The sequence below is a fragment of the Leptonychotes weddellii genome, chromosome 2, assembly GCF_054177405.1.
Source record: "Leptonychotes weddellii isolate Sample4059 chromosome 2, ASM5417740v2, whole genome shotgun sequence".
In the NCBI taxonomy this organism is placed as follows: domain Eukaryota; kingdom Metazoa; phylum Chordata; class Mammalia; order Carnivora; family Phocidae; genus Leptonychotes; species Leptonychotes weddellii.
In genome coordinates this window covers 54,807,636-54,832,496 of record NC_138370.1, presented here as the reverse complement: position 1 = coordinate 54,832,496, position 24,861 = coordinate 54,807,636, and the positions used below count along the sequence as shown (strand labels likewise).

General features: G+C 37.5%; 1 protein-coding gene across 4 annotated transcripts in view; it reads right to left on the bottom strand.

The window, feature by feature from the left end:
- Nucleotides 1-24,861, bottom strand: part of LOC145719754 (uncharacterized) — a 65,529-nt gene that overhangs the window by 21,686 nt on the left and 18,982 nt on the right. For 2 of the 4 annotated variants that reach the window (XM_081811316.1, XM_081811311.1), the window contains exons 3-4: nt 24,597-24,739; nt 4,976-5,073 (exon numbers count right to left, since the gene is read on the bottom strand). In XM_081811316.1, coding sequence (XP_081667442.1) covers nt 4,976-5,073; nt 24,597-24,739 — 241 coding nt within the window. Of the gene's footprint in view, nt 1-4,971; nt 5,074-22,500; nt 22,596-24,596; nt 24,740-24,861 lie in introns of all 4 variants that reach the window. The other 2 variants (XR_014142588.1, XR_014142590.1) reach the window with 2 other exon arrangements.

Below are 24,861 nucleotides of genomic sequence, written 5' to 3'. Positions count from 1 at the left end.
AGTACCACAATGTCCTGTTTACTGTTGCTTTGTATTAAACGTTGAACTCTGGAACCATGAGTCCTCCACCTTTGTTTCCTTCTCAAAAATTTTTTTCGTTATTCTGGGTCCCTTGATTGGTTTCCATATGTATTTTAGGATCAGTTTTCCAATTGTGCAAAAGTGCAACAGGGATTTTGGTAGAGATTGTGTTAAACCTGTTTATCAGTTTAGGAAATATTGCCGTCTTCACAATATTAAGTCTTCTGTTCCCTGATCATGAGATGTCTTTCCATTGGTGTAGGCCTTCTTTTAATTTATTTCAACAATGGTTTCTAGTTTAGTGTTTGCACTGTACTTCTTTTGTTAATTTTTTTCTAAGTACTTTATTCTTTGTTGCTATTATAAATGGAATTGTTTCCTTAATTTCATTTTCGGATTGCCCATTGCTAGTATATAGAAATCCATTTGATTTTTCTACATTGATTTTATATACAAACTTGCTGAACCCATTTATTAGCTCTAATAGTTTTTTAGTGAACACCTTAGGATTTTCTATGTAAAGGTAATGTCATCTGCAAATAGACATGGGTTTTATTACATTTTCTTGCCTAATTGACCTCCAATATAGTCTTGAATAGAAGAAGTGAGATCAGAGATCCTTATCTTTTTCTCAAACTTAGGATGAATGGATTCAGTCTTTCACTTTAGAGTATGATTTTAGCTGAGAGTTTTTCATAAATGCTCATTATAAGGTTGAGGACATTCCTTTCTACTCTTAGTTTATTATGAAAGGTTGCTGGATTTTGTCAAGTGCTTTTTCTGCATCTCTTGAGGTAATCATGTGGTGTTTGTCCTTTATTCTACAATTATGATGTATTACATTGACTGAATTTGGTATATTAAAAAAACCTGCTTTCCTGTAATAAATCTCACTTAATCATGGTGTTAATTCTTTTTATAAGTTGCTGGACTTGATTTACTCATATTTTGTTAAGTATGTTTACATCTATGTTCATAAGGGATATTGGTATATAGGTTTCTTCTCTTACAATGTATTTTTCTATCTTTTTTTATTATGTTCAGTTAGCCAGCATATAAGTACATCATTAGTTTTTGATGTAGTGTTCGATGATTCATTAGTTGCATATAACACCCAGTACTCATCACATTTCTATCTTTGATATCAAGATAAATCTGACTTCATAGAATGAGATGTAAAGTGATCCCTCCTCTTTCTTTCTTTCTTTTTTTTTCTTTCTTTCTTTCTTTCTTTGTTTCTTCTTTCTTTCTTTCTTTCTTTCAAGTTTGGAAAAGGTTGGTGTTAACTCTTTTTTAAAAGTTTGGTAGAATTCACCTGTGAAGCCATCTGGTCCCGGGCTTTTCTTTGCAGAAATTTTTTTGATTACTAATTTATTCTTTAATCATAAGTCTACTTAAGGGACTAGATTAAATTTTTAATCTTTAAATTTCAAGGGCAGTATTATAATGGAGATGAAGAATATGTGACCATGTAGAGAAATATTATATTCAAAATTAATAGGGTAAAATGGATATTTGGTCATTTTTGTCCACCTGGCAGCCAACCCCTTTCCTATTTAAGAGAAATCCTAGAGATGGGAGTCACAATCTCACTTCCAGTACTGAAGTGTAAGGAAACCACAGACCTGAGCTTTGTCAATTGAATGCTTCTGTCTGAGACTGAATCTGGAGGTATTACAGCAAAGACATGAAAGCGAACACGTGACTACCTTAAGAGTGGTTAGATATGGAAGAAGTGATGAGAGAGGTTACACGATGCTTCAAGACAGTTAGGATAAGTACACAGAGGTGTGACCAGGAAGGGCTAACTCTATGTGTGTCACAGTTTGGGATTTTGGTACAAATTACCCGTTATAAGCTTATAAGCATTTCTTAAAACATAACAGTTTCTTTCATAAGAGGAATGAGAGTTCAAGTCTTCCTATTTGTAAAGGAGTTTGCGTTATTCAATATCCCATAAGAACATTGCAAGAACAGTAATTTAGCAAATAGATATGATTTGGAATAAAGTGTCAATCCTGACAGTCTACTTTTAGTAAATTTTATCTTTTCCTATGACAATTATCAGGCTAATTCCTTATATCTGATTCAACTTATACTGTTCCCATGATTCTTTCTAACATTTTCTTTGATTGATCTGATCAATAACAAAATTTTAGACCAAAGTCTAATTTTTGGTTCAATACAATGAGTTTTTATTGAACGTCTTGCCATTGTAGGGATACAATTATCAACAACAGAATCCCTAGCATCAGATAGTATATTATCTTGTGGGTTGAGACATGCATGATTATAAATATAATATTAGACAGAAAATCACCACTTCTGTAAATGAAGTAAAATTGTTACAGTGGAGAAGAAATAGACTTACAGCTATGGATACTTAGAAATAAATCTTGGAAAAGGTGTTATTTGAGTAGGCCTTGATGGATAATAAGATGTTTCGAAGTCAGATTTGAGGAAAGAGGGAAACATCATAAAGGTAACTGAATGATCAAAGAAAGGAGGCTGTGAGTATGGCCAAAATTTGGGTTGATTTAAGTTTATGACACATGAGCAAGAAAACAAATAATTAATTTTTTAAAAAGATTTTATTTATTTATTTGAGAGAAAGGGAGAGGGAGAGAGAGAGACCACGAGCAGGGTGGAGGGCAGAGGGAGAAGGAGAAGTAGGCTCCCCACTGAGCAGGAAGCCCGATGCAGGGCTCGATGCCAGGACCCTGGAATCATGACCTGAGCTGAAGGCAGACGCTTAACCAGACTGAGCCACCCAGGCGCCCCCAAATAATTAATTTTTATTGAGGATATACTATGTACCAGACACAGTTATATTATTTAAACATATTTTAGTTGATCAGCTGCTTTAATCTTCCCAAATCTATGAGGTAGGTGCTATTATTATCTCACTAGTCTCCCCCACTTTATATATTGGGGAAAAACAGATACACAAATAAGTTAAGTGATTTATTTTGGTAGAAAGACTCTTAGATGGCTTCCTGTTATCCTCACCTCCTGCTACAAGTGGGTAGAAACTGTGACTTGCTTCTTACCAACAGAGTATGGAAAAAGTGTTGAGATATAACTTCTGTGATTAGGTTACATAAGATTCTAACTTTTATCTTGCTTGTCATTCTATTGATTCTTGCACTGGCTTTGGTGAAGTAAGATGCCATATGGAGAGGACCATGTGACAAGGCACTGAGATGGCTTGCAGATAACAGCTAGCAAGAATCTGATGTCCTCAGTCCAATAACCTTGAGGAAGAAAACCCTACTAACAACAAAGTAAGCTTGGAAGGGCACCCTTTCCCAGACTAGTATCATGTGAGACCCAGCCCTGGCTGATAACTGAGTTTCTGACTTGTGAAACACCCTGAAGCAGAGAACCCAGTTAAATCTTGCCCAGAGTTCTTACCCATAGAAATTATGAAATTATATATATGTGTGTGTGTGTGTGTGTGTGTGTGTGTTGGTTTAAGCTGCTAATTTTGTGGTTATTTGTTACACAGCAAGAGATAACTAACCAACACTCTTGCCCAAGGCCATACAAGTAGTAAATTGATGAGTGAGGTTATGAAACTGGGCAGTCTGGCTCTGATTTGGAAAATTTATGCTGATGGGTGCAATTTTAGAAGCATTTTACATGAGAATACTTTTCTTTTTTACATCAGTGATCACTCCTCTAATACGAGTTACAATTATAAAATTTCTCATCATAAAAGCCAAGATTAATGGGTGAGATCTGGGAGTCAAGTACTTCTATCTAGTGGAATTATTGGATATCTATTTGCATCCACTGATAAGTGGATATTTTTAAGATTGTCCTGGGTAGGGGCAAGACTTGGACTTTGCCTGTTACTGGTATTTAGACAAACAGAAGCATAAGAGAGGCCCTTGCAGCAGTCATTGTATATGAAAGATTATGGAGTTTCTGATATTGGATTTGCTCTAAGAGAGAATATTATCTAGCACAATCCTCCACACTTAAAATATGGCTCCAGAGTTGAAGTAAAGTGATGGTTCAGCGTGCAGCTCAGAGGCAGATACCAGTTCTAATAACATCTGCATACTTTGCACGGAAGGAGACTGTGTGGGACTTGAGAGAGCTGTTTCCCTTGATGGCAAGACCCTAGCATTTATGCAACATGTTATGGGACCCCACTAAATGTAAGACAGAAGATAGGATTTTTCTCCCTTGGCAAGTGTGATGGGAGAGTTCCAGCTCCTCAGACAGGAGACATTCCTGATAGAATGTCTGTGAATATGTCTGTGCCTGAGGCAGGAAGCCCAGTCCACTAAGTTGTGGCAAGAACCAGCAAGCAGTACCCATAAACACTTGGGTGAAGGTGGGGATGGGAGACTTTGTGGTGAAGCAGATGACAGTTGTTAAAAAAAAAAAAACAAAAGCTAGAACTACAGGCGCTAAATGGAGTCACTTATGCTAGGTGAAACCACCAAACTGGGATTCCATATCTGACCAAATTGCAGTTTTGACGTCCCCCAGAAATGCAGTTGTAACCAATCTGTCAGGAATTTTCGGGTCAGCATCAACAAGGTAATCTGCCACGTGGCCCTTTCCATTCCCCAAAGGAAGAAGAGGTAATCGACCTAATAAGGCCCTTTTGTCCCCAAAGGAAAGTGACCTCACTCAAATCAATCCTTTTTTTTTTTTTTCCTGTTAATGACTTCCTTGTCCTGCCGTTGAAAACCTTTCCCTTTCTGTGGCCCTCCATTTGCTAGATGGGATGCTACGTGATTCATGATTCATTTAATAAACGCAATTAAATCCTTGAAATTTGTTCAGTTGAATTGTTATTTAACAGAGTTTAGGGATTGGAGTGTTCAGGTAGGTGTAAGGACATTTTCCATGTAGGCTGATAAAGCTGGGACATTTAGGTTATACAAAGACTAAAGAAAATAAACAAGCTATGAAATGCTACAGCACACTTACTCACTTGTCTGTGTCCGATTTCTCCTGTGTCCAGTCGGTGATCACTTTCTGAAGAAACTTGTTCCTGAATATCTTATGCTGCCCTGTAGTTATCTGAAAATACTGAATAAAACCAAGTAAATTATTTTTGCAAATGAATGGGTTTGTTATGTCAATCTACAGTCATTACTGATTAAGGATCTTTTTGGGCAAGAAAGAGAGAGACTATTGAAGGCTGAGTAGATATGGAAATATCTCCATTAAGAAGTTTTAAACCCACTGAACCAGACTGAAACTGATGGTTTGATCATGATATTTGTCAAATTAATGTCTAAAGACTATCGTCTGTGAAAGATAGTGCAGTTATGCAAATTTATGCATAAAAATAAAAATCCCATATGTGCCTAGAGGGAGAGGTTTCCAGATAAAATGCTAATGATATGAGATAACAATATTTAGCATTCCTACAGATTTTAATTCAAAGAACTCCAAATGTCTTACAAATTTATTATCTGTTAAGTGAAAGCTGGCAATATTATTTTCCTGTTGTAAATTTTAAAAGTGACAACATCTTAGTTGAACAAAAAAATATATATAATAATCAAATCTTTGAAAGGGAAAACACCCGAAAACACCTAAAGTAACCTTCACACGATTTTGAAACATCTCACTGACCCAAGTGCATTCAATACTTGTTAAAATTGCATGCAAATCTGAACATTTTAAGCACTTTTAAAATTATTCTATTCTACAGCATTTACATTTTTACTATATAAGCTAATAGTAAAAATTTTTTAGACAGTGTGAATTCTAGGTTATGTGAACAAAATAAGGCTACTGCCTTATGGTGCTTACAAACTAACGGGGAAAATAAAACTAGTGAATGGCTCTAACATTAACCAGATATTATGTGGTAAAGAGCTCTAAAGGAGGCACCTTGAGGAAACAGAAGAAGACATAATTATCTGTGATTGACACTGGAAAGGTCAATGAAACCAGATTTTGAAGCACATGTAGGATTTCCCAAGTCTATATTAGAGGAAGTAAATTTTGGGGGTAATAAAATAATGTTAATGAACTGCCAGAATGTGAAGTGTATTAAGTAGAATAGTAGGGGCTACACTGAAAATATAGGTCAAAATCAGACTAAGGCAGGATTGTTTTCTCCAGGCGATGATGCCAGACTAAGACAGAATTGTTTTCTTCAGGTCAGGGTCAGATTAAAGTGGGATTGTTTTCATCAGGTAATACGAAATAGCCAAAGCACTTTGAACATGACAGTGACAAAATTATGTCTAATTTTTAAATCCAATTTCACAAGACCAATGTTATAAATCTGAAATAGGAAAGACAGGAATAGAAGCAATTTGTAGGAGAAGATGATAATTTTTGTTTTGGGCATGGAATAAAAAACTGTTCAGATAAAGTCTTAGCAGTGATTTCCTTCATCCATACCCCTACCTCTCCCAACCGGTTTTCTTTCTTTCTTTCTTTCTTTCTTTCTTTTTTCTTTCTTTCTTTCTTTCTTTCTTTCTTTCTTTCTTTCTTTCTTTCTTTCTTTCTTTCTTTCTTTCTCTTTCTTTTTCTTTCTTTCTCTCTTTCTTTCTTCCTTCCTTCCTTCTTTCTTTCTTTCAAGATTTATTTACCTGAGAGAGACTTGCACTCATGCAAGTGAGTGGGGGGAGAGGCGGAGGAAGAATCTCAAGCAGACTCCGTGCTACGTGCGGACTTGGAGATCCTGACCTGTGCCAAAATCAAGGGCCTGATGCTTAACTGACTGAGACACTCAGACACCCCCTCCTTTTTTCTTAACTGCAGACACTGAGAACCCCAGAGATAACCTAACTGTCATTTGTATGTCCAAATCCATACAGTGAATCAGTGGTGTTTTGAGGTTCTGATGGGATGTTCCAGCGGAGACTTCCAGCAGGAGGCTGGCAATGTGAATAATGACGTCACACAGGAGTTGAGACTTAAACTTACAGATTTGGGACTCCTCATAGAATTTAAAAGAACACTCATGAGGGGAGGGGAGGCTAGGCAAGAATAACAGATGAGGATAAAAGATAAATTCTTCAATGAAATGTAGCCACACAAGGTAAGTAAGAAGGCATGATTTTCATCAGTTGGAAACTACTTTGGCACAGAAGTACTGAGGTTAGATTTGGAGAGTCTGAATTTGAACCCAGATGCTTTGTTCTTCCTGTAGTATACTACCTGGGATCTTTGAGACAAAGGACTTCTTAGTGAGTGTTTTTTGAATAACATTATGTACATTTTCTCATTTAATTCTCATGAAGATTCTATGAGATACATACTTTTATTTTTCTCACTTTATAAATGAGGGAGTTGAGGGATAGGCAGTTTGAGGAGCTTGCCTAAAATCACACAGTGGAATAGTTGGGATTCCAGCCCATTCATTCTGATCCCTGGAACCCATTCTTTTAAACCCTAAGTTCCCCTTCCAGTATGTGCCTCTGTTCTTTCATTTTCTCCTCGTAGTCATTCTGTTTATGCTTATACCAAGAGACAGGAGCTTTACACATATGAAAATTATGAAAGGGAAAATAATCAATGTCACTTAATAAAATTTATTTTGTATTCTTTTTCTTATGGAGAAATATATAACATTCAGTTTTTTAAAAATATAAATGAAATAAAACTTTTATTATGCTAAAAAGATTAATAATATGTTTTATGGGCAGAAAAATAAACAGGAATAAAGTGAAGAAGAATGAGGGGAGCGAAAAAGAAAGAAAAACAAAGAGAATTAGAAAACCAATTGAGAGAAATGGAAACATACATAAGAGGAAATTTGTAAACTAAATTTACAAAACTCCTACCATGCGTCAGGCACACTGCATATTGTGACAGCATCTACTGGTTTCCCACTCAACCAGCCCCCACTCTCCCTGCTGTCACAGCTCACCCCCTACGATAGAGACTAAGATCATCAAAAACTAACTTTTCCAAGTACCCTGACAGCTGTGGCATGGGTATGTGACCCAATTTTGTCTAGAGGGCTAAGACATAAAGAGGTATATGCGGAGAACCCGACCTTCCTGTTCAGCTGTGATTGTGTTGGAGATTATGCCTGGCATTTTGGCAGCCATCTTGCAACCATGAAGGTTCAAATCTAAGGATGACAACCAAGAGAAATAGGGAAAGCCTCCATTCTTCATGACATCATAGAGCCACTAAAGTAACCAACTTGATGGTTCTCTAACCCCCATGCTCCTTGTCTATTAGACAAGGATAATGCATACATTCATTGCTTTACCTTCATTTAATTAAGTGTTCTGTTAGTTGCAGCTGAAAGGATCTTAATCTCACTAGTATTCACTGAATTCACATTCACTGAATATGAAAACACATGTTCATAACAAGTCTACAAAGATTCCACCCAGTGCTGGGAATGTTGCCTCCTCTGAGTTGCCCATAGGCCTCTTGATCTGGCTCCACAAGGAAGGCAGGGAGGAATATGGTTGGCACTGAGGTCACTCACTTGCATCCCTCCTATAAGTCTTTTGCTCAGTTTTAATGGAGAGAGAAGCAGCCACAGCCCAGGAAGGGTAAAGACCCCTCAGGGATGAGAATTTATGTCACAACAGTTGAGAGCTACTGAGATGAGCAGAGGTGAGAGTTTTGGGTGAAGGAATCTTTAATAAATTGTACAAAAGGGAAACAATAATTGTTGTCTTGGAGCAGCAGAGACTGTGGCTTGTTCGCTGACCTTCCTCTTATGAATTTACTTTGGGAAAAAGGCCACTAGAATTTCCATTAATAAGTGGATATGAGTGGTGCGAGGGGTGGACTGCAGTGAGTACTTTGGTGTGCTGCCCAAATCCCCCTTCAGACCTCAAGGCCTTATTTCCCTGGGTTGTTGCAATTGCTGCTGAGACACAGCTTTCAGGTCTCAACCTCCTCAGCAAATTGCCTCCACTAAAGACAATTGCCAAACCCAAGGTCATGCTCCTTCCCAGCACAGCCTATAGGCCATGACTCGTCATCTTGGAGGTCAAAAGGTCCTGCTCCCTCACTCCATAAGACAGCTCAGAGGGTCCATCCCAGCTTCAGCAGGGTCAAGTGGGGCCTTTCCTGAAATAACACTGCAGCCCAATGCTTCCTCCTGCCCAATCCTGTTTCTTTCCACAGATGTTTATCCCAAGAGTGCTTTATAACAAACCACTTGCACACTAATTTCAGTCCCAGTGCCTGCTTCCCAGGGAACCCAGATGGCAACATCTGGCCTGAAAGCAGAGAAGGCTTTTCTAAGGAAGCGATCTTAAGTTTTGCCAAGTAAATAAGAATAAACCAAAAAAGGGGGCCAGGACATGTAAGTCAAAGGCAATGAGTCTCAATAGGAGTGATTTTCATGCCACCCCTTGCCCCCAAGGGGCATTTGGCAGCATCTGGAGACTTTTCTGGTTGTTAAAACTGGTGGTTGCTACTGGCATCTATTGAGTAGAGGCCAGGAATGCTGCTGCACATCTTAAATTACACAGAAATGCCCTCCACAACAGAGCTATCCAGTCCAAAATGTTGCTAGTGCCATGGCTGAGAAACCATGGCCTAAGGGAGTGGTAAATGGAGAGGCACTGAAATGGGAGGGAGTGCAGGACATTTGAAGAATTAGAAGCCTAATGTATCTGGAACATAGAGAGGGACAGGGAGAAAAGAGGAGGGAAGCTGCAAAGTAGACAGTGTAAAGAAAGTTGATTTTTTTTTTTTAATATTAGTGGAAAGCCATTGAAAGTTTCTATGCTAAGGGCTAAAATGTTCAGATTTATGTTTCTAAGAAATCATGCAATCTGGTCATAGGTAATGACCTGGGGAAAAAAGAAGTTGTCTAAAGATCATGTGGAGCATGAAGGTGGTGTATGGGGCCAAGGGAAGGCCATTCCAAGCTCTTTACCTCCCACTCAACTGCCTGCTTTACTAGAATGAGAGCTATTAACAGAGATTCTTCTTTACCTAAGAAACTTACATGTATAATAAGACAAGCTTTGTTTTTTAAACATCCCTTTTCACCTTTGTGCTAATGGTCTTTCTCCCCTTTATATCCTCAGACACCTATGTCTCTCCTTAGCTCATACAAGCTTCATGTTGCCTGACTGTCTTTGGAATTTCCATGTCTGTGCGGATTCCCCATACGTAAGCTATTAAATTTGATTTTTCTCCTATTAATCTGTCTCATGTCAGTTTGATTCTAAGTCCAGCTAGAAGGATCTTGAAGGGTAGAGGAAATTCTTCCTCCCCAACAGTGGCTTCAATTAGCCTGATGGCAGGGAGAAGGAGAAAGTATTTGAGAAGTATCTAGGAGGAGGAAGTAATAAAACCTAATCATTGTTAGAGAGACAACACAATGTCATGTTTACATACACAGACTCTGGAGCCAGAGGACATGGCTTCAAATTCCAACCTTGTAATTTACTAGTTTGGCAACCTTGAATGGTTTATATTTAATGTCTCTATGCTTTGGTTTTTGGTTAACATGCCGTTATGACTGTGAAGTGAGTTAATTTTTGTGCAGTGCTTAGGAGTGCCTGGCCCATGATAAATGCTATATAAATCTTAAATAAATCAAATAAATACAAAGATACAGTGTGTCTCCAAGTGTCCTGGCTTTTCTGATTTGTGTAGCTGGTAGACAATTATGCCATTCTCTGAACTGAAGAACTGGGATGAAAGTCTTTTTTTTTTTTCTTGAGGGTTGAAGGGGTGGGCAGGGTTACACACAGGAGAGTGATCAAAACTGGTGAGAAGTCAAAACTCTATTTCTAAGAAGAAATAGATGACTGCTTTAAAAAGTACATTCTGAATATTTTCTAAAAAAAAAAAAAATGAGGTCCATACTCTTTGCTGTACACCAGGAATATCAAGTAAATATTGCCTCCCCAACCTTGCATTGCAACAATTAAGATATTCTAGGCTTGATTCTCCTTCTTCCCAAGCAGTAATTAAGCAGTGAGCTAATATTGATTCAATCATCTTTTACTACTTTGTAACAGTAACTGTTACTAACTTAAGTTATCTAAAAAAGTAAAGAAATTCTACCAACAATATATCAAGAATTCCACGAACTCTAAAGATAGTTTTAAGCCTCTGAGTTAATAATTATCTTATTCTGATTAAAAAACAATTGTTTTCCCTTTCCTTCAGATGTATACCCACTTCCTACTATGCAGGCCCGGGATTATAGCAGAACTCATTTAAAAAAAATTATTTGGGGATATTATTTTACCCAAGTGTTTGTAAGCAAATCTAAATTTATAAAGGTATCTGTCCATGTGGAGACATAAAAGAAAGATACATTTGAAGTGCAATTATTCAAAATTATAATGTTAAGGACTACAAAAATCATCCTGAAATTTGTTTGCCCCAAAATGCTGAGAATCTTTGTTTTTTCCAATTGTTTATTTAGAGCATGATGTTTCAAAACAAGAAGATTTTCAGGAGTATTGTGCCTGGCAACATTTCTATTTCTCTACTTCTACAAACTAATTTGGTTAATTTCATGGACTATTAATATGAATTTTTTTAAAAAAGAAGTTAATAGAGGGCTTAGGGAGTTTGTTTTATGTATTACAATCCTAAAATAGGAAAAGAAAGAAAGAAAGACAGTGATCAATTTGAGGTGTTAATTGCATAGAGGAAAACAGAAATTGCTTTACTTGTATAAAAAATTTAATTCTAGAATTTTGTGTATTTATGCAAGGTAAGGTGAAAAAAATTTGCTTCCTAGCTTCCTTTAAGCATAAAGTGGATCATCATTACATAGGCTACTTACTTATATCCTTATATTTTGCATGGATTTTGAAGTTTAAGGAGTAATTTTATAAATATTATTTTACTTGATATTCAAAAGAACCCAACGATGCATGTATGATAAAGCACAATAGCTATTTTACTGATATAGTAACCAGGAAATAGATGTGAAGGCCACATAGTAAATAATAGATACAATATACATCTGAACTTAAGTCTTCTGACTCCAAGACCAGAGCTATTTATTTCCCTCTACTGTGATTTCCATTATGTATGTTTTCTTCACTTGATTCCAGAAACTTGGACCTTCTAAAAGAAGTCAAAGGACCTGATGAAATCACCAACAACAGCTATTCTTATATTTTTGGAAATATCTCAGAACTAAATGTAGTCGTATAGTGGTCCAAGGCCAGTTCAAATCCAAGTCCTCATTCCATTTTCTGATAATTGCTTCGGGTTGTCTTTTTGCTCCATTGGTGTAATTGAACTCCATCAATCACCCAAGTATTTCCAGTCTTTGTGGATCAACTCTATTAGTTTTAGAACTGAGAACCTAGAGGAGTTCTTTTTAAGCATAAAAGAACTGTAAAGGAGGTAGTCCTCATTCCATTTTCTGATAATCTTTGTTTTTAAAGTAGCAAAGATTTTATTTATATTTTAATTCTTCTTCCAGAGAAAGGTACCTACACTGTACATGTATACATTTAGCCTGTCATGCAGTTCATGGTAGAAAATATTGCCTTACCAGCTGCATGAATTGAAACACCTGTGCCTCAGGCGTAGGCAGGTTACAGACCTGTCACTTGTAGCCCAAAGTCCTGGGGGTCAGACAGTGATTTTGCAGGACTGAAGTCATTCTTATTTTTAGAGTCATTTGAAAACCTCTCTATTGAGGGCAGGGGCTCTCCCCGTTCAACACCGCATATCCAAACTGAGTGCAGTGTCTGGGACATGATATGTACTTAGCAAATATTTGTTGAACAAACGAATAAGTGGTTTTAATCATTCTCAGCAGGCCTCCAACATGCATAAAAGACTACATGCCCTTTAACTTCCAATTATGCAATTATCTATTCAGTCAGTCAAAAGATATTAATTTTCACATGCCAGACTATTGTAGGTGCTGGGGACACATAGGGGAAAAAAGTCATTGGATTTGTATTCTAGTGGCAAGAAGTCTCCAAATTAATAACAGAAATAAACAAATACAGAAATAAACAAAATGAAACATTAAAAAAATTAAAATGGTAGATGGTGATAAGAGTCAAGGAAAAAAATAAGTCAAAAACTGGAGATAGGGAGTATTGGATTGGTTCTCATATCACAGGCAAAGTAGCCAAGAACCACTTTAATTGATGAAACTATTGTTATCTCCATTTCATGTTTTCAGCCACTAAACTGGGTATTTTGAAAGTCACAACTGTTTTTATTTTGCAGAATTGTAATCAAGTGCTGGTTTTTTACTAGACACTGTATACATACATCAATGTCATAGAATTTGTCATATAAGAAATTTAATTTTAAATGCTGCCCCCTAATAATAGTGAAGGTTTTATAGGGTGTACCTGATACACATTAGATGGATTCCTGATATTGGGATAGTGTTCCAATTCAAGCTTTTGAAGCTCATAGTCCCAAACAGACAAACCAGACCAACCTCCCTCTCTCTCTTCCTCTCTCCCTCCCTTCCTCCCCGCTTCCTTTTCCTTCCTTCCTTCCTCCCTTCCTATTTCTTTTCCAGTGGGTTTTACCTAATGCTATGGGTCATCAGAGCAAAGTTAAGTCTCCAGACACCCAGGGACAGATCTTGTGTCTAAGAAGGAGCTCTTCCAGTAAAGAGATACACCTGGCTGTCAGTTGAACTCTCCAGATTTAAATGACATTACTACCTAAGAACACATTTGACAAAACTAGTCATTTTCCTCTTCTTTAACCAATGTGTCTAGAAATGGATTTGGTACAATATTACGACATTTAAATGTATATTGTCAATTATTGTCTGTTAAGTGTTATGTGACTATTAGTGATGCAGTTTGATTTTAAAGAAAATCTCTTAAAAATTTGTTATTTCAAAGAAAAAAATTTATTCTTTCTGATTTTACTTCTCTCAGATTAAATGCTTTTTTAGAGTATTTGCAACATAATAAAATGAGCATTTTGAATGTTTTTAATCCCTAATAAACAATACTTCAAGTTTCCTTTGCTATTTCACTGTTACTCTTGGGCTGGCTCACTGATTTGTAAATATAACATTTCATTGTTATTTATTTTTCATTCCTTCCAAGATTTTCTAATACCATTTATGCCTCCTCTAAAAAAAAAAAAAAGAGAGAGAGAGAGAGAAAGCTCTAAAATACTGTTCAATTTTCCATTAGGGAAAACTTTTTCTTTTCTTAACTCATGGCTCCATAAACCTAGTTTATTTCATTGAAGTCCCGTGATATGAGTTTTGGTATCTAGCAGATTTTCTTTATACCTTGTCATCATATCTTGTAAGATACTTTGTAATACCTGACTTTTTACAAATTGTCTAATTTTCCCATTTTGCTCATATTTAAAAAATTATGTATTATAAAGCAAGGCTTTAGTAAGAGATATGAAAAATATCACCTGGTGTTAAATAATTCGGTTTACTAAAATCCATCTTAAAATATTACCTGCCAGGGCGCCTGGATGCCTCAGTCGGTTAAACGGCTCCTTCAGCTCCGTTCATGATCTCAGGCTCCTGGGATCAAGCCCCGCATTGGGCTCCCTGCTTAGCAGGGAGTCTGCTTCTCCTTCTCCCTCTGTGCTCTCTTTCCCTCTCTCTCTCTCTCTCTCTTTCAAATAAATAAAATCTTAAAAAAATATTACCTGCCAAGGGGGGCAGAGAGGTGAAATAGATAAAGGGAATCAAGGGCACACTTACCTTGATGAGCACTAAGTAATATTTAGTATTGTTGAATCACTATATTGTACACCTGAAACTAATATAATACTATATGTTAATTATACTTCAATTTAAAAAAAAGAAAAAATATATTGCCTGCCAAAATGTGTATTTCATGACGGCAGGGATCTTGACTTTGTTTAGGACATAAGAGATAGTCAATAAATATTGGTTGGGTAAATTGTATGCATTCTTTTCAAAAGTAAGATGTTCAAAAATTCGATCCCAGGAGCCTGAGATCATGACTGGACTGAATTGTGTCCTCACAAAATTCAAATGTTGAAGCCCTAGTCTTCTGTATGATTGTATTTGGAAATGGGGTTTTTAGGATATAATTAAGGCTAAATAAGGTTCGTAAGGGTAGATTCCCAATCCAATAAGATCAGTGGCCTTATAAGAATGGAAGAGAGATCCTTCATCCTTAGCTCAGGATGGCATATAAACCTCAGCTGCCTGGTGGAGAGCTTCATGTCCTTGGGGTTCCCGTACATACCAATTAATTTTTTTCTTTTGTTAATCTGTCTTACGTCTATTTAATTATTAGACCAGCCAAAAAAACCTAGAAGGAAGAAGGGAAAAGGTTTCCTCCTTTACAGTTCTTTTATGCTTAAAAAGAACTCCTCTAGGTTCTCAGTTCTAAAACTAATAGAGTTGATCCACAAAGACTGGAAATACTTGGGTGATTGATGGAGTTCAATTACACCAATGGAGCAAAAAGACAACCCGAAGCAATAGTAGCCGACGGCCGGTAGAGAAGAGCTAGTCAGGGCATGCAGCTGTCTGGGATCTGCTGATTTCAGTGTAGGAAAGAGCAGGCAAACCGCGCAGGAAGAAGGGGCACAGTGGTGGAGCAACGCCACTCTAGAAATTTCTGATGGCTTCTGAGGCTGTGCTCTGAGGAGGGCAATTTGCTGGCCATCCAAGAGGCCCTTGTTCCCACACAGCAGAAATTTCAATCAGCAGGGTTATTTCTAGATTTAAAAAAATGCACAAACAATGAATCATGGAATACTACATAAAAAATAATAATAATAAATTAATTAATTAATTTTAAAAAATGGCCCCAAAAGGCATAAATTGCATACACATTACTTGTACTTGCTGCCTAGTCAATGACAGATTTTCCTGAGACAATGAAAGTTGAGGTTTTGGGTTATTTTTTTGTGTTTTGTTTTTTTTTAAATAAAGTGGGGAAAGTGAGCAATGTGTAATTAGGTGGATTGCTGTATGGAACTATGATCTACCCTGATCATGCCTAGACTCACATTTCATGATATTTATCAACTTATCCTCATCATAAGCTCTGCTACTCTGTAAAGTTATAAACAGACAACTAGTTTTGCAAATATTGCAGGCCACTCTATGGCAATTTATCCTACAAACTGAACTCTAGCATTTAACAAAATAGAACAATACTGGCAAAACAGGGCCCCCAAAATAAAATTCTTAAATTTTGCTCTTCCTCTTCTCTGTTCTTCCATATTTTTTATATTCCTATTTTAAAAATCAACTGAAATGGTTCTTAATCCTTGTAGTCTTCCTTAATTTCCCAAGTCAGCATTATTCCTCTCCTCCCAATATTCCTAGGACACTTAGTTTACATTTCTATCATGATATTTATTTCATTCTGTCTTGACTCTACTGTATTATAAAAAATATACTCTCGCAAAAGTAACCATTGACTTTATCTATGATTATACACAAGGACATCTTCCAACTTATCTAACAAGGATATTTTCTTGGGATGCCCTGGGTGGCTCAGTTGGTTAAGCGTCTGCCTTCGGCTCAGGTCATGATCCCAGGGTCCCGGGATCGAGTCCTGCATTGGGCTCCTTGCTCAGTGGGGAGCCTGCTTTTCCCTCTGCCTGCCACTCCCCTTGCTTGTGCTCTCTTTTTCTCTCTGACAAATAAATAAAATCTTTAAAAAAAAAAAGGATATTTTCTCAGGACTTGATCCTATTTTTCACTTTGCTTAATATTTTTTATTGTAATTTTCTTTGCTCTCCATCTAATTTATCTGATTATAGTATCCAGCAAATGAGTATTTGTAATAAATGGTTCTGGGGGCCATTATCCATGCATATATATCACATTTTCAAAATTCAAAATTAGGAATCTTGAGGTATAAAATTGCCCCTGGCTAAAAGAGGAATATACAAAATAAAGCACCCAATGTCTACTGCAATTGGGTCTCCTAAAAGTGCAGCAACTATAAAATCAACATCAAGTTCCACAGGAACTAAATTGTAAACAAACAATACTAGTCAGAAAACAGTTATCTGGTCTGTAAGAGCAAAAGGAAGAAAGAAAAATGAAGGCTTTGAAGGAAGTCAGCACTTCCAAATATTTTCATCTGTGTATAATGTTAGTGAAACTATAGAAGCTGCTTTTTGGTATTATAAGGAACAGTCTCCAACCCTGAGAGGCACTTGACCCAAAAAGATGAAAAAAAGAAAGAAAGAAGATCTAGAACATTATTCCAATTGGCATAAATATTGCCTAAAGGGGATTTTGAAGTATGTTTTTATTCTATCTAGCACCATGAATATCATAGGTAATGATTTATATTTGGACACCAATGGTATCATCTGGAAATGTTGGCACTCCATAGTTGAATAGTCTGTATGTGATTACAACTCAAACAATTTGCAGAAGTATTATGGTGACAGCTTACACAACACTATGCACTTTGTTATTCTTTCATCAAACATTTACGGTTTCTGTTGGTCAGGGGGATTTTCCTCTGTCCCTCAAAGGTTCTTCTGGCTGGTCTAATAATTAAATTGACATAAAACAGATTGACGGAAAAAAAAAAAACAGATTGACAGGAGAAAATCAAGTTTAATTTTGTACATTTAAGAACCCCACATATATGAGACTTCAAAGACAGAAAGGTCAAGTGAGATGTATGTGCCATCCTGAGCTAAGCAATGGGATAGTAGCCTGGGGCTTCAAAGACGAGGAGGGCAATTCACAGGGCAATTAGAAAAAGAGCAGATGTTTGGTAAGTAGATGTTTGCCCTGCCATACAGATGGGTCATTCAGATAAAATTTCTCTCTGATAATAGCTCTTATTCTGAGAAAGACACCCAGTTTAGATTCTTCTAGGTAGTTAAGGGAGGAACAAAAGTTTCTCTTGAGCCTGCTGAGTCTCCATCATCTCCAGCTCCAAGTCATCCACATGCCAAAATAGCACATTCTGGGGAGACTTGTTCTGAACACTTTCATTTCCTTTATATCTAGGAACTAAGGACACCAGTTTGCACAAGATGCAAACAAACAGATAAATACCCATGCTCCTAGAAGGAGTAACAGAAAGGACTGATTTTGATTCTAGGTGTAAAGGAAAGACTGAGAAAAGTTGCAGCCTGACTAGTTTCAGGAAGGATTAGTTTGCTAAATAGGTGGAGATGGGTGGGGAAAGAGATGTTTTCCAGAGAGATGGACTGAGTACAAAGGCCCAGAGGTGTGAATGGACAGGTATGGTCAGAGAGATCTAAGTAGAAAGATTTTGCTGAATCACAAAGTTCAGTGGACAGAATTGCAATTAGAAGTTTGAAGATGTAGGCAGGAGGGCCTTGTTTTGAAACTGGACTTTATCCTGCCGGTTCGTGGCTCTCTTTAGTGTGTATAAGAATTACCTAGGGAGCTTGTTAAACTGCCCTACTCCTGATTCAGTAAGTCTAGGGTGAGATCCAGAAAAATCAATTCAGCAAAAATCCTCAGTGGCATTTTTGAAGGTAGTTTTTGCTCATCCCTTGAGGAAAGAGCTATAGTAATTGGAAGAAGTTTAGGCATTCTAACCAGGAGCACAACATTCCTCAGGATAACTTGGGGTGGATGCCCTCGATTTGGTCTGATCAGTAAAATCCTCAGTCTGGGATTCAGGAGACCTGGAATCCAAGTTCAGCTCCCTTACTAACTAGCTGTGTTTCTTCAGAGTTAATCTAATATATCTGACTCTCATTTGCATCTTTTGTTAAAGAGTAATATGGCGAAACTTCCTTGCAAATAGATAAAAAATAAAGCTAAAATACGCTTTAAACATGTTTATGCTTTATGCAACTTTAACGAAAGTTTTATGGTTATGAACTATGCAAATGTCACAGACTGATTAGATCAAGGATATGACCCAAATTAGCAGAATTAATGGATACCAGCTAACACTTAAGTTATGTTTTTGAAAATATTATGTCTTTCCTTTTGCTCTTAAATATCAATGTAGACTTTAAGGAGTGCATAATTGCTTGTTCTAGTTAAAAATCAAGGCAAGCTTTTTTTTCCCTCATTAATTTTATTATCTGTGTTACATTTATAACTGAAAAGACATTCATTTTAATTATTTATGATATTTTTTAAATACTCCAATAGTGTTAGTGCAACAACTTTTAATGATTTATCAATAACACATTGACCAGCTAAGAATATCTTCATGCCATTATCAATACTGCTTACCTTTTCTGAACCTTTAGTTCATCTTATACATTGCCTAGTAGTTGGTAGAACAAAGTTTGATTTCCGGCCTTGTGAATACATATGAAAATCTCAAGGGACTGTTTCTTTCATGCCTGAATAAAAAGCTGAAAATTCAGACTTTCCATTTAATATTCCTCTTAATAAACTGATGTAGCAAAATTGACGACTGGGTTTTTTTGTTTGTTTGTTTGTTTAACTTAAAATAAGTGATTTAACCTCTCAGGGCCTCAGTTTCTTTTTTCACCTATTTTCAATTAAGTAAATGTCCAGAATTTTTTTAAACCTGCCAACTTAGTTATTTGAATATCACATTAATGGGATTGAAGTCACAGGTTCTTAAATCACGTGAAAGGTATTTTTGTCGTTTTTTTCTCTTTGCTTCAAGGCCACAGATTACAACTGGCTAATCATCTTGCAAATGCATCTATTGTATATCAGAAGAAATAAAAAAATTAAAAAAAAAAGAAACACTGGGAAATGAATGAATGTTTTGGAACAGCCCCTGAGAGTATCCTTCATAATAAGGCTAATTGCTTAGAACTTAAATAGAGGTTCTCAGACCAAAAGAAGAAAGACATGGTCAGAACTTACCATTGATATCCTCCTAATAACTTCCCTACCATTACAAATTCAAATAGCTAAGAGATACTTATGTGCTATTTGCCAGGAACTGCTATAAGCATTTAATTATCTCAAGACCCCTACAAATATGAATATATCCCCAATTTTTCAGTGGGAGGCACTGATGCACAGAGGTGTCAACATCTTTCCTAAGGTAACACTAGTAGTTAGAAAGTAGAGCTGGCACTCATACCGAGGGAGTCCAACTCCAGAACCAGCCTTTGTCACATCTCATTGAGCTAGATGAGTCTCTCTTAATTTGGACACGTGCAAACAGAGTTTGTCATCGATCACAAGCAATCACTTAGATTTGTGCTGACATGTGATGTTCTCAGTTTCAGTGATCTCTGCCAAGGTAATAATAGTAGACTGTGAATTATGTAAAATGAAAATATCATCTCTTTATTTTTTTGCACAAAAAGCAGAAGCTTCTTCAAATCTATATTCAGACATGTTGGAACAATTCATTCAGAGGTTCATTTTAAAAGTGGGCATTTAAATGGATTCACGTGCAATAAAGACAAGACCAGTGTTCTCACACAAGTTACTGGAGTTACCAGATGAAAAGTCAGGAAACCTGATTTCTTGGCCCAGTACTGCTTCTAACCACCGGTGTGTTCTGAAGAAAGTGAGGTATCTTTTTTTCCCTTGTTTCCCCTCACCCCATTATCGCATCACAGGACTAGACTAGGAAGCCTCCAATATCCCTGTCAGCTCTGAAATTTTATGATTCTATAATTAGGAATAAAAAGTGTGGCCCATCCCTTGAGTTAAACATGTAATAGATCATCCCGGGTCTCTGAAAAATATGCCTTTAATCTCATGTAACACCTCAGGCTCATGGTATCTCGGGAGAGCTATACCAATCACATTCAGCTGCTTCGCTTCTATAGTTTATGGCCGGAATTGGTTTGCTTTAGATAACACATTCTTGTGCTGGGCCACTGTTGCTAAGATACGGTTTTGTAAATAAAAGTTATTTTAAATATAATCCTGGTGCAGGGAGGAAAAAAAAAACATGGAAAACAGTTGGCAAAGAATTTAAACTATCTTTTGAGAGGACTGAGACAATGCTTTCAATAAATATTTAAAAGGTCCACTTTTAAGTGCATCTTAAAATTATTTTGGCTTTCCAAAATGAAACGGAGTGAAGAGAGGGTGAGGACCCAGAGGGAGCGTGAGCAAGTCTAAGGTCAGCAGCGATGATGAGTTATTTTGCAGCTCAGTGATTTGGCCAGTTTGGAAAGACACTGATATTGTTTGCTATGAGGCTCTGTGAAGATATTTTGTTCTTGACATTTACTTCTCAGTCTCTTCATCCAAAAGGAGAGAATTTGATTGTCATCATTTTAAAAAGATCAAAAAAGGCCTTATCTTAGGAATTGCTGTTGAAGGCTGAAGAGATTCCAACTGGACAGCCCTGTCCCCAAAAGCAGCTCACGGTCAGGCTACCTGACAGAGATGATAGAGTAAGTTGTTCCTGATGTGCTTGGCAGAAACAGGCAGAAAATCCCGTGGCCCCCAGATAACACCTCCACCACAACCTGAAGTCCCACCGTTAGATGCCCACGTCTTAAAGCCGCAGTGATTTCCACCCTTCGGGAGCCCTTTGGAAATGTGGAGTGAGGCATAATCACTTTTTGGCTCATGCTTTAGAGGGGGGTTTCTGTGCAGTTGGCTGTCAACAGGATAAAAGGGGGGTGAGAGACGAGGGGTCTAGAGGGCACCTTGGTTGCCAGGCCAGGAAGAGAAAGAGTGGGAAGCATACGATAGGGTTTCAAAGTCAGATTGTGCCTACTTCAACCATTTCAGCGAGGGCCAGCCCAGCTGCTCGAGCTTATATTTGGCTTTGTTCACGAGGCCTGTCCCATTAGCCTATTTCATTTACTTTTTATGAATCTTGGCAAAATTCATATTAATCACATTCAAATTATCAGGCTTCAGGCCTAGGCTGAGCAGACGTGTCCTTTCTCCCAGCCTGTGTATATTCAAGAAGCGTAACTTGATTTTATGTTTATCAGTCAGAAGTCCTTTAGCATCTGATAAGCTTCTGAGAAGGGATTTAAAGCATCCCCCCTGCTACGAAGCCTCGTTAGGTCTTTGTAACACTGACTGATTCGGAAGGATCACACTGAGAAAATGCTCTCTCACCCACTCACATGCGTCAGGCACCCACAGAGGCATACCAGTCAGGAGCTGTTCCATAATCAGGGCAGTGAAAACAGCTCTTTTCTTCCACTCCTGGGACCACGGCCTTCTATTCCCATTATTGTCATTACTAGTATTACATACCCAGCATCTTCATCAGACTCCACCAGACCAGAAGTCGGTCGTCACAACCTGGACATTCTATGTCTTAGCACTCCCGAACCCCCTACCAGCAATGTCAGGCTGAGTACTTGGCACAAGATTATCTTTTAGTCGATATTTCTTAAATAAATAAAAAACGATAAGAACAGGGCATCATTGCACCGTTATTTGAAATAATATCTGAAGGCAATGAACATTCTTAGTATTTTTCTCAGAATAGGGCATCATTGCACCGTTATTTGAAATAATATCTGAAGGCAATGAACATTCTTAGTATTTTTCTCAGTTTCTTAGAGGGGAAAATAGAGCTGAAAATTTCAACCGTGATTTGGTTGTTTTTGTGTGTGTTGCTCTGAGTAATAAGGAGCATAGATCCTGCTCGCAGGAGTTGGAGCTCATAAATGGTAGGTGATGAGTATTATTTGAACCCACAGGGTTTTACTTACATTTGCTACCCTGGTTTTGCTTCAGTGTGCTTTCTCTTCTTTCCCTTTCATCTGACTCAGGATCACTTACCTGCTTGTCTTTCTGTATATCTCCCCTGTCCAGGTTATAAAAATAAATGAATAAAAGAGTAAAGAAATTACCCTGCTAATAAATAAAAGGTTAACTTAGAAATTGCTAATGTCTGATGCTTGGCTAGTATAAGGACCCATATCATATATTTCTCCAGTATGTGCCCCTGGGAAAATCCTGGAAGAAAGTGTTGGACTAGGAAATTCAGACCGGTTCACAGAAACGGAACCAAAAACAAAACAAGTAGCTTTCACTGCCAAAGAAAAATGAAAAATATAAAGCTTGCCAGAAAGGGACACTAAAAAAGTAGGCAAACATAATAATAACAAACTCAGGAGTTCAAACTCACTGCCTTCAGATAATTCTGTGATTCTAAAGATTTGGAGATGTTATATATAGCCATTTCTTAGAATTTTCAATAAGCCACACTTTCTGGGTATTTGCGGTCAACCGTAGCCATGGTTGAGATGTTGCTCCACAACTTACTAGTCTTGTGCCCTTGGGCTTCTGCGTTCTCTAATGAACATGCAATAATGGGTGTTTTTTTATGTACAATAGAATTAAATGCTCATTGAGTCCTCCATGCGTCAGACCCTATCTTATTCACTATGCACAAGTTGCCTCATTGAATCCTCACGTAACCGTATGAGGTAGGGACCATCATTTGCACACGTTTTAAATGACATAGCTGAGATACATAAAAGTTGAGTCAGTCGCTCAAGGTTACACAGATGGTAAGTGGGAGAATTGGGATTCAAGCCCAGGCTAAGGGCTTAAGAACCCACACTCTTAACTACTATTCTTTAAATCAATATGTTTGCAAAATCTTAGAAATGGAAGACACTTTAGAAAGAGTTTAATACAACCCATCTTTTACATTTGAGGAACACGGGCTTCCCAATCAGAGATTTGGTTGGGGTCGCCAAGTGAAGGATTCAGAAGGAGGAGCCAGGTCTTCTGTTTTTGCATCCATACCTCGAACCGCACTCTGCCCTGGGCTATCTGAGTACTTTCAAGAAAGCAAACCCAAGAATATTTATTTTGAGAAAAATCTTTTATATGGTTTAGATAGTTTATATAAGCTGCTAAAATATATTCAACCTGTCCTGCAGGAATTTCATGTCATCTGCAACATCAGAAGAAAAGAGCTGATAAAGCAGAAGGAAATAGAGAAAAGTGGAAATGAACAGAATTGGAGTTGGTTTTTGATTCATTTCTATCTCTCCGAATATGAGAAGGTATGGCTGTTGGATTGTTCATCCTTGATCCATCACTTACTAGGATTTCAACTATATAAGACAACAAAAGATTTTTGATGTACATGGTCTCTTGGGGGTTAGTTTCATCGACCACAATCTCTTTTTCTTTCTCCCAAGTGTGGTGGCCTGTGGCCCAAGAAAGTATTGTAATTTATGTCTGTATCTATCTTTGTCTATCACTTTATAGTGTACGTTTTCATCCTACTAGTGAAAAAGGTAGAAAAACAATAGAGATGAGAGTCTCTATTCCTCTATAAGGAAAAGGAAAGAAGATATAGGTATGAATGACATCAATCCAGCAAATCAGACAAATGCCCACGATATAATATGAGAGGGTCAAATTTCAGAGCAGCCTCCATTTTTCCTCCAGAGATCTGAACAGCTTTTGTCAGAATTGCCCTAATCTGGTGATTGCTTAAGTATAGGTAAATGGTTCTATCTGACATAGCTAATTAGCATTCAGGATTTTGTTGGGTGCTTAAAATAGTCTTGTTTTGGTTTAACACATTATATAAATAATTTCCAATCTGGTATTTATTATTTAGGGTATAGGCTAAGTGGCTTTAATAAGGACATGCCAAAATACTTAGAGCACTTTTACACTCACAGATACTATGAGTTAGGGATTGGGATAGGATAGAGCAAAGATGGCTTCCTTTGTTCCAACATGTCTGGGGCCCCAGCCATGAAGATGGGAAGTTCTGGGGGCGATCCAAATGACCAGGAGCAGGAATTGTCTGGAGGGTTCTTTACTGAGGTTTCTGTACCTTGGCTGGAAGGACTTGAAGGCTGGGCTTAGCTCTGGTTGTCATCCAGGACCCTATGCGTGACCTCTCCTTGGGTCTTGGGCCTGACACAGCAAGGCAGTTGTTCCAAAAGAAGTTCCAAAAGGCTTCCCGAGACTGAGATTCTGGGAAAACCAAATGGAAGTCACATGGTCTCTTCTGGCCAAGTCTTGGAAGTCACACAGTGTCACTTTTGCCATAATTCATTGGGGGCAGAAGTTACAAGTCCTTCAAAGGAAGGAGACAT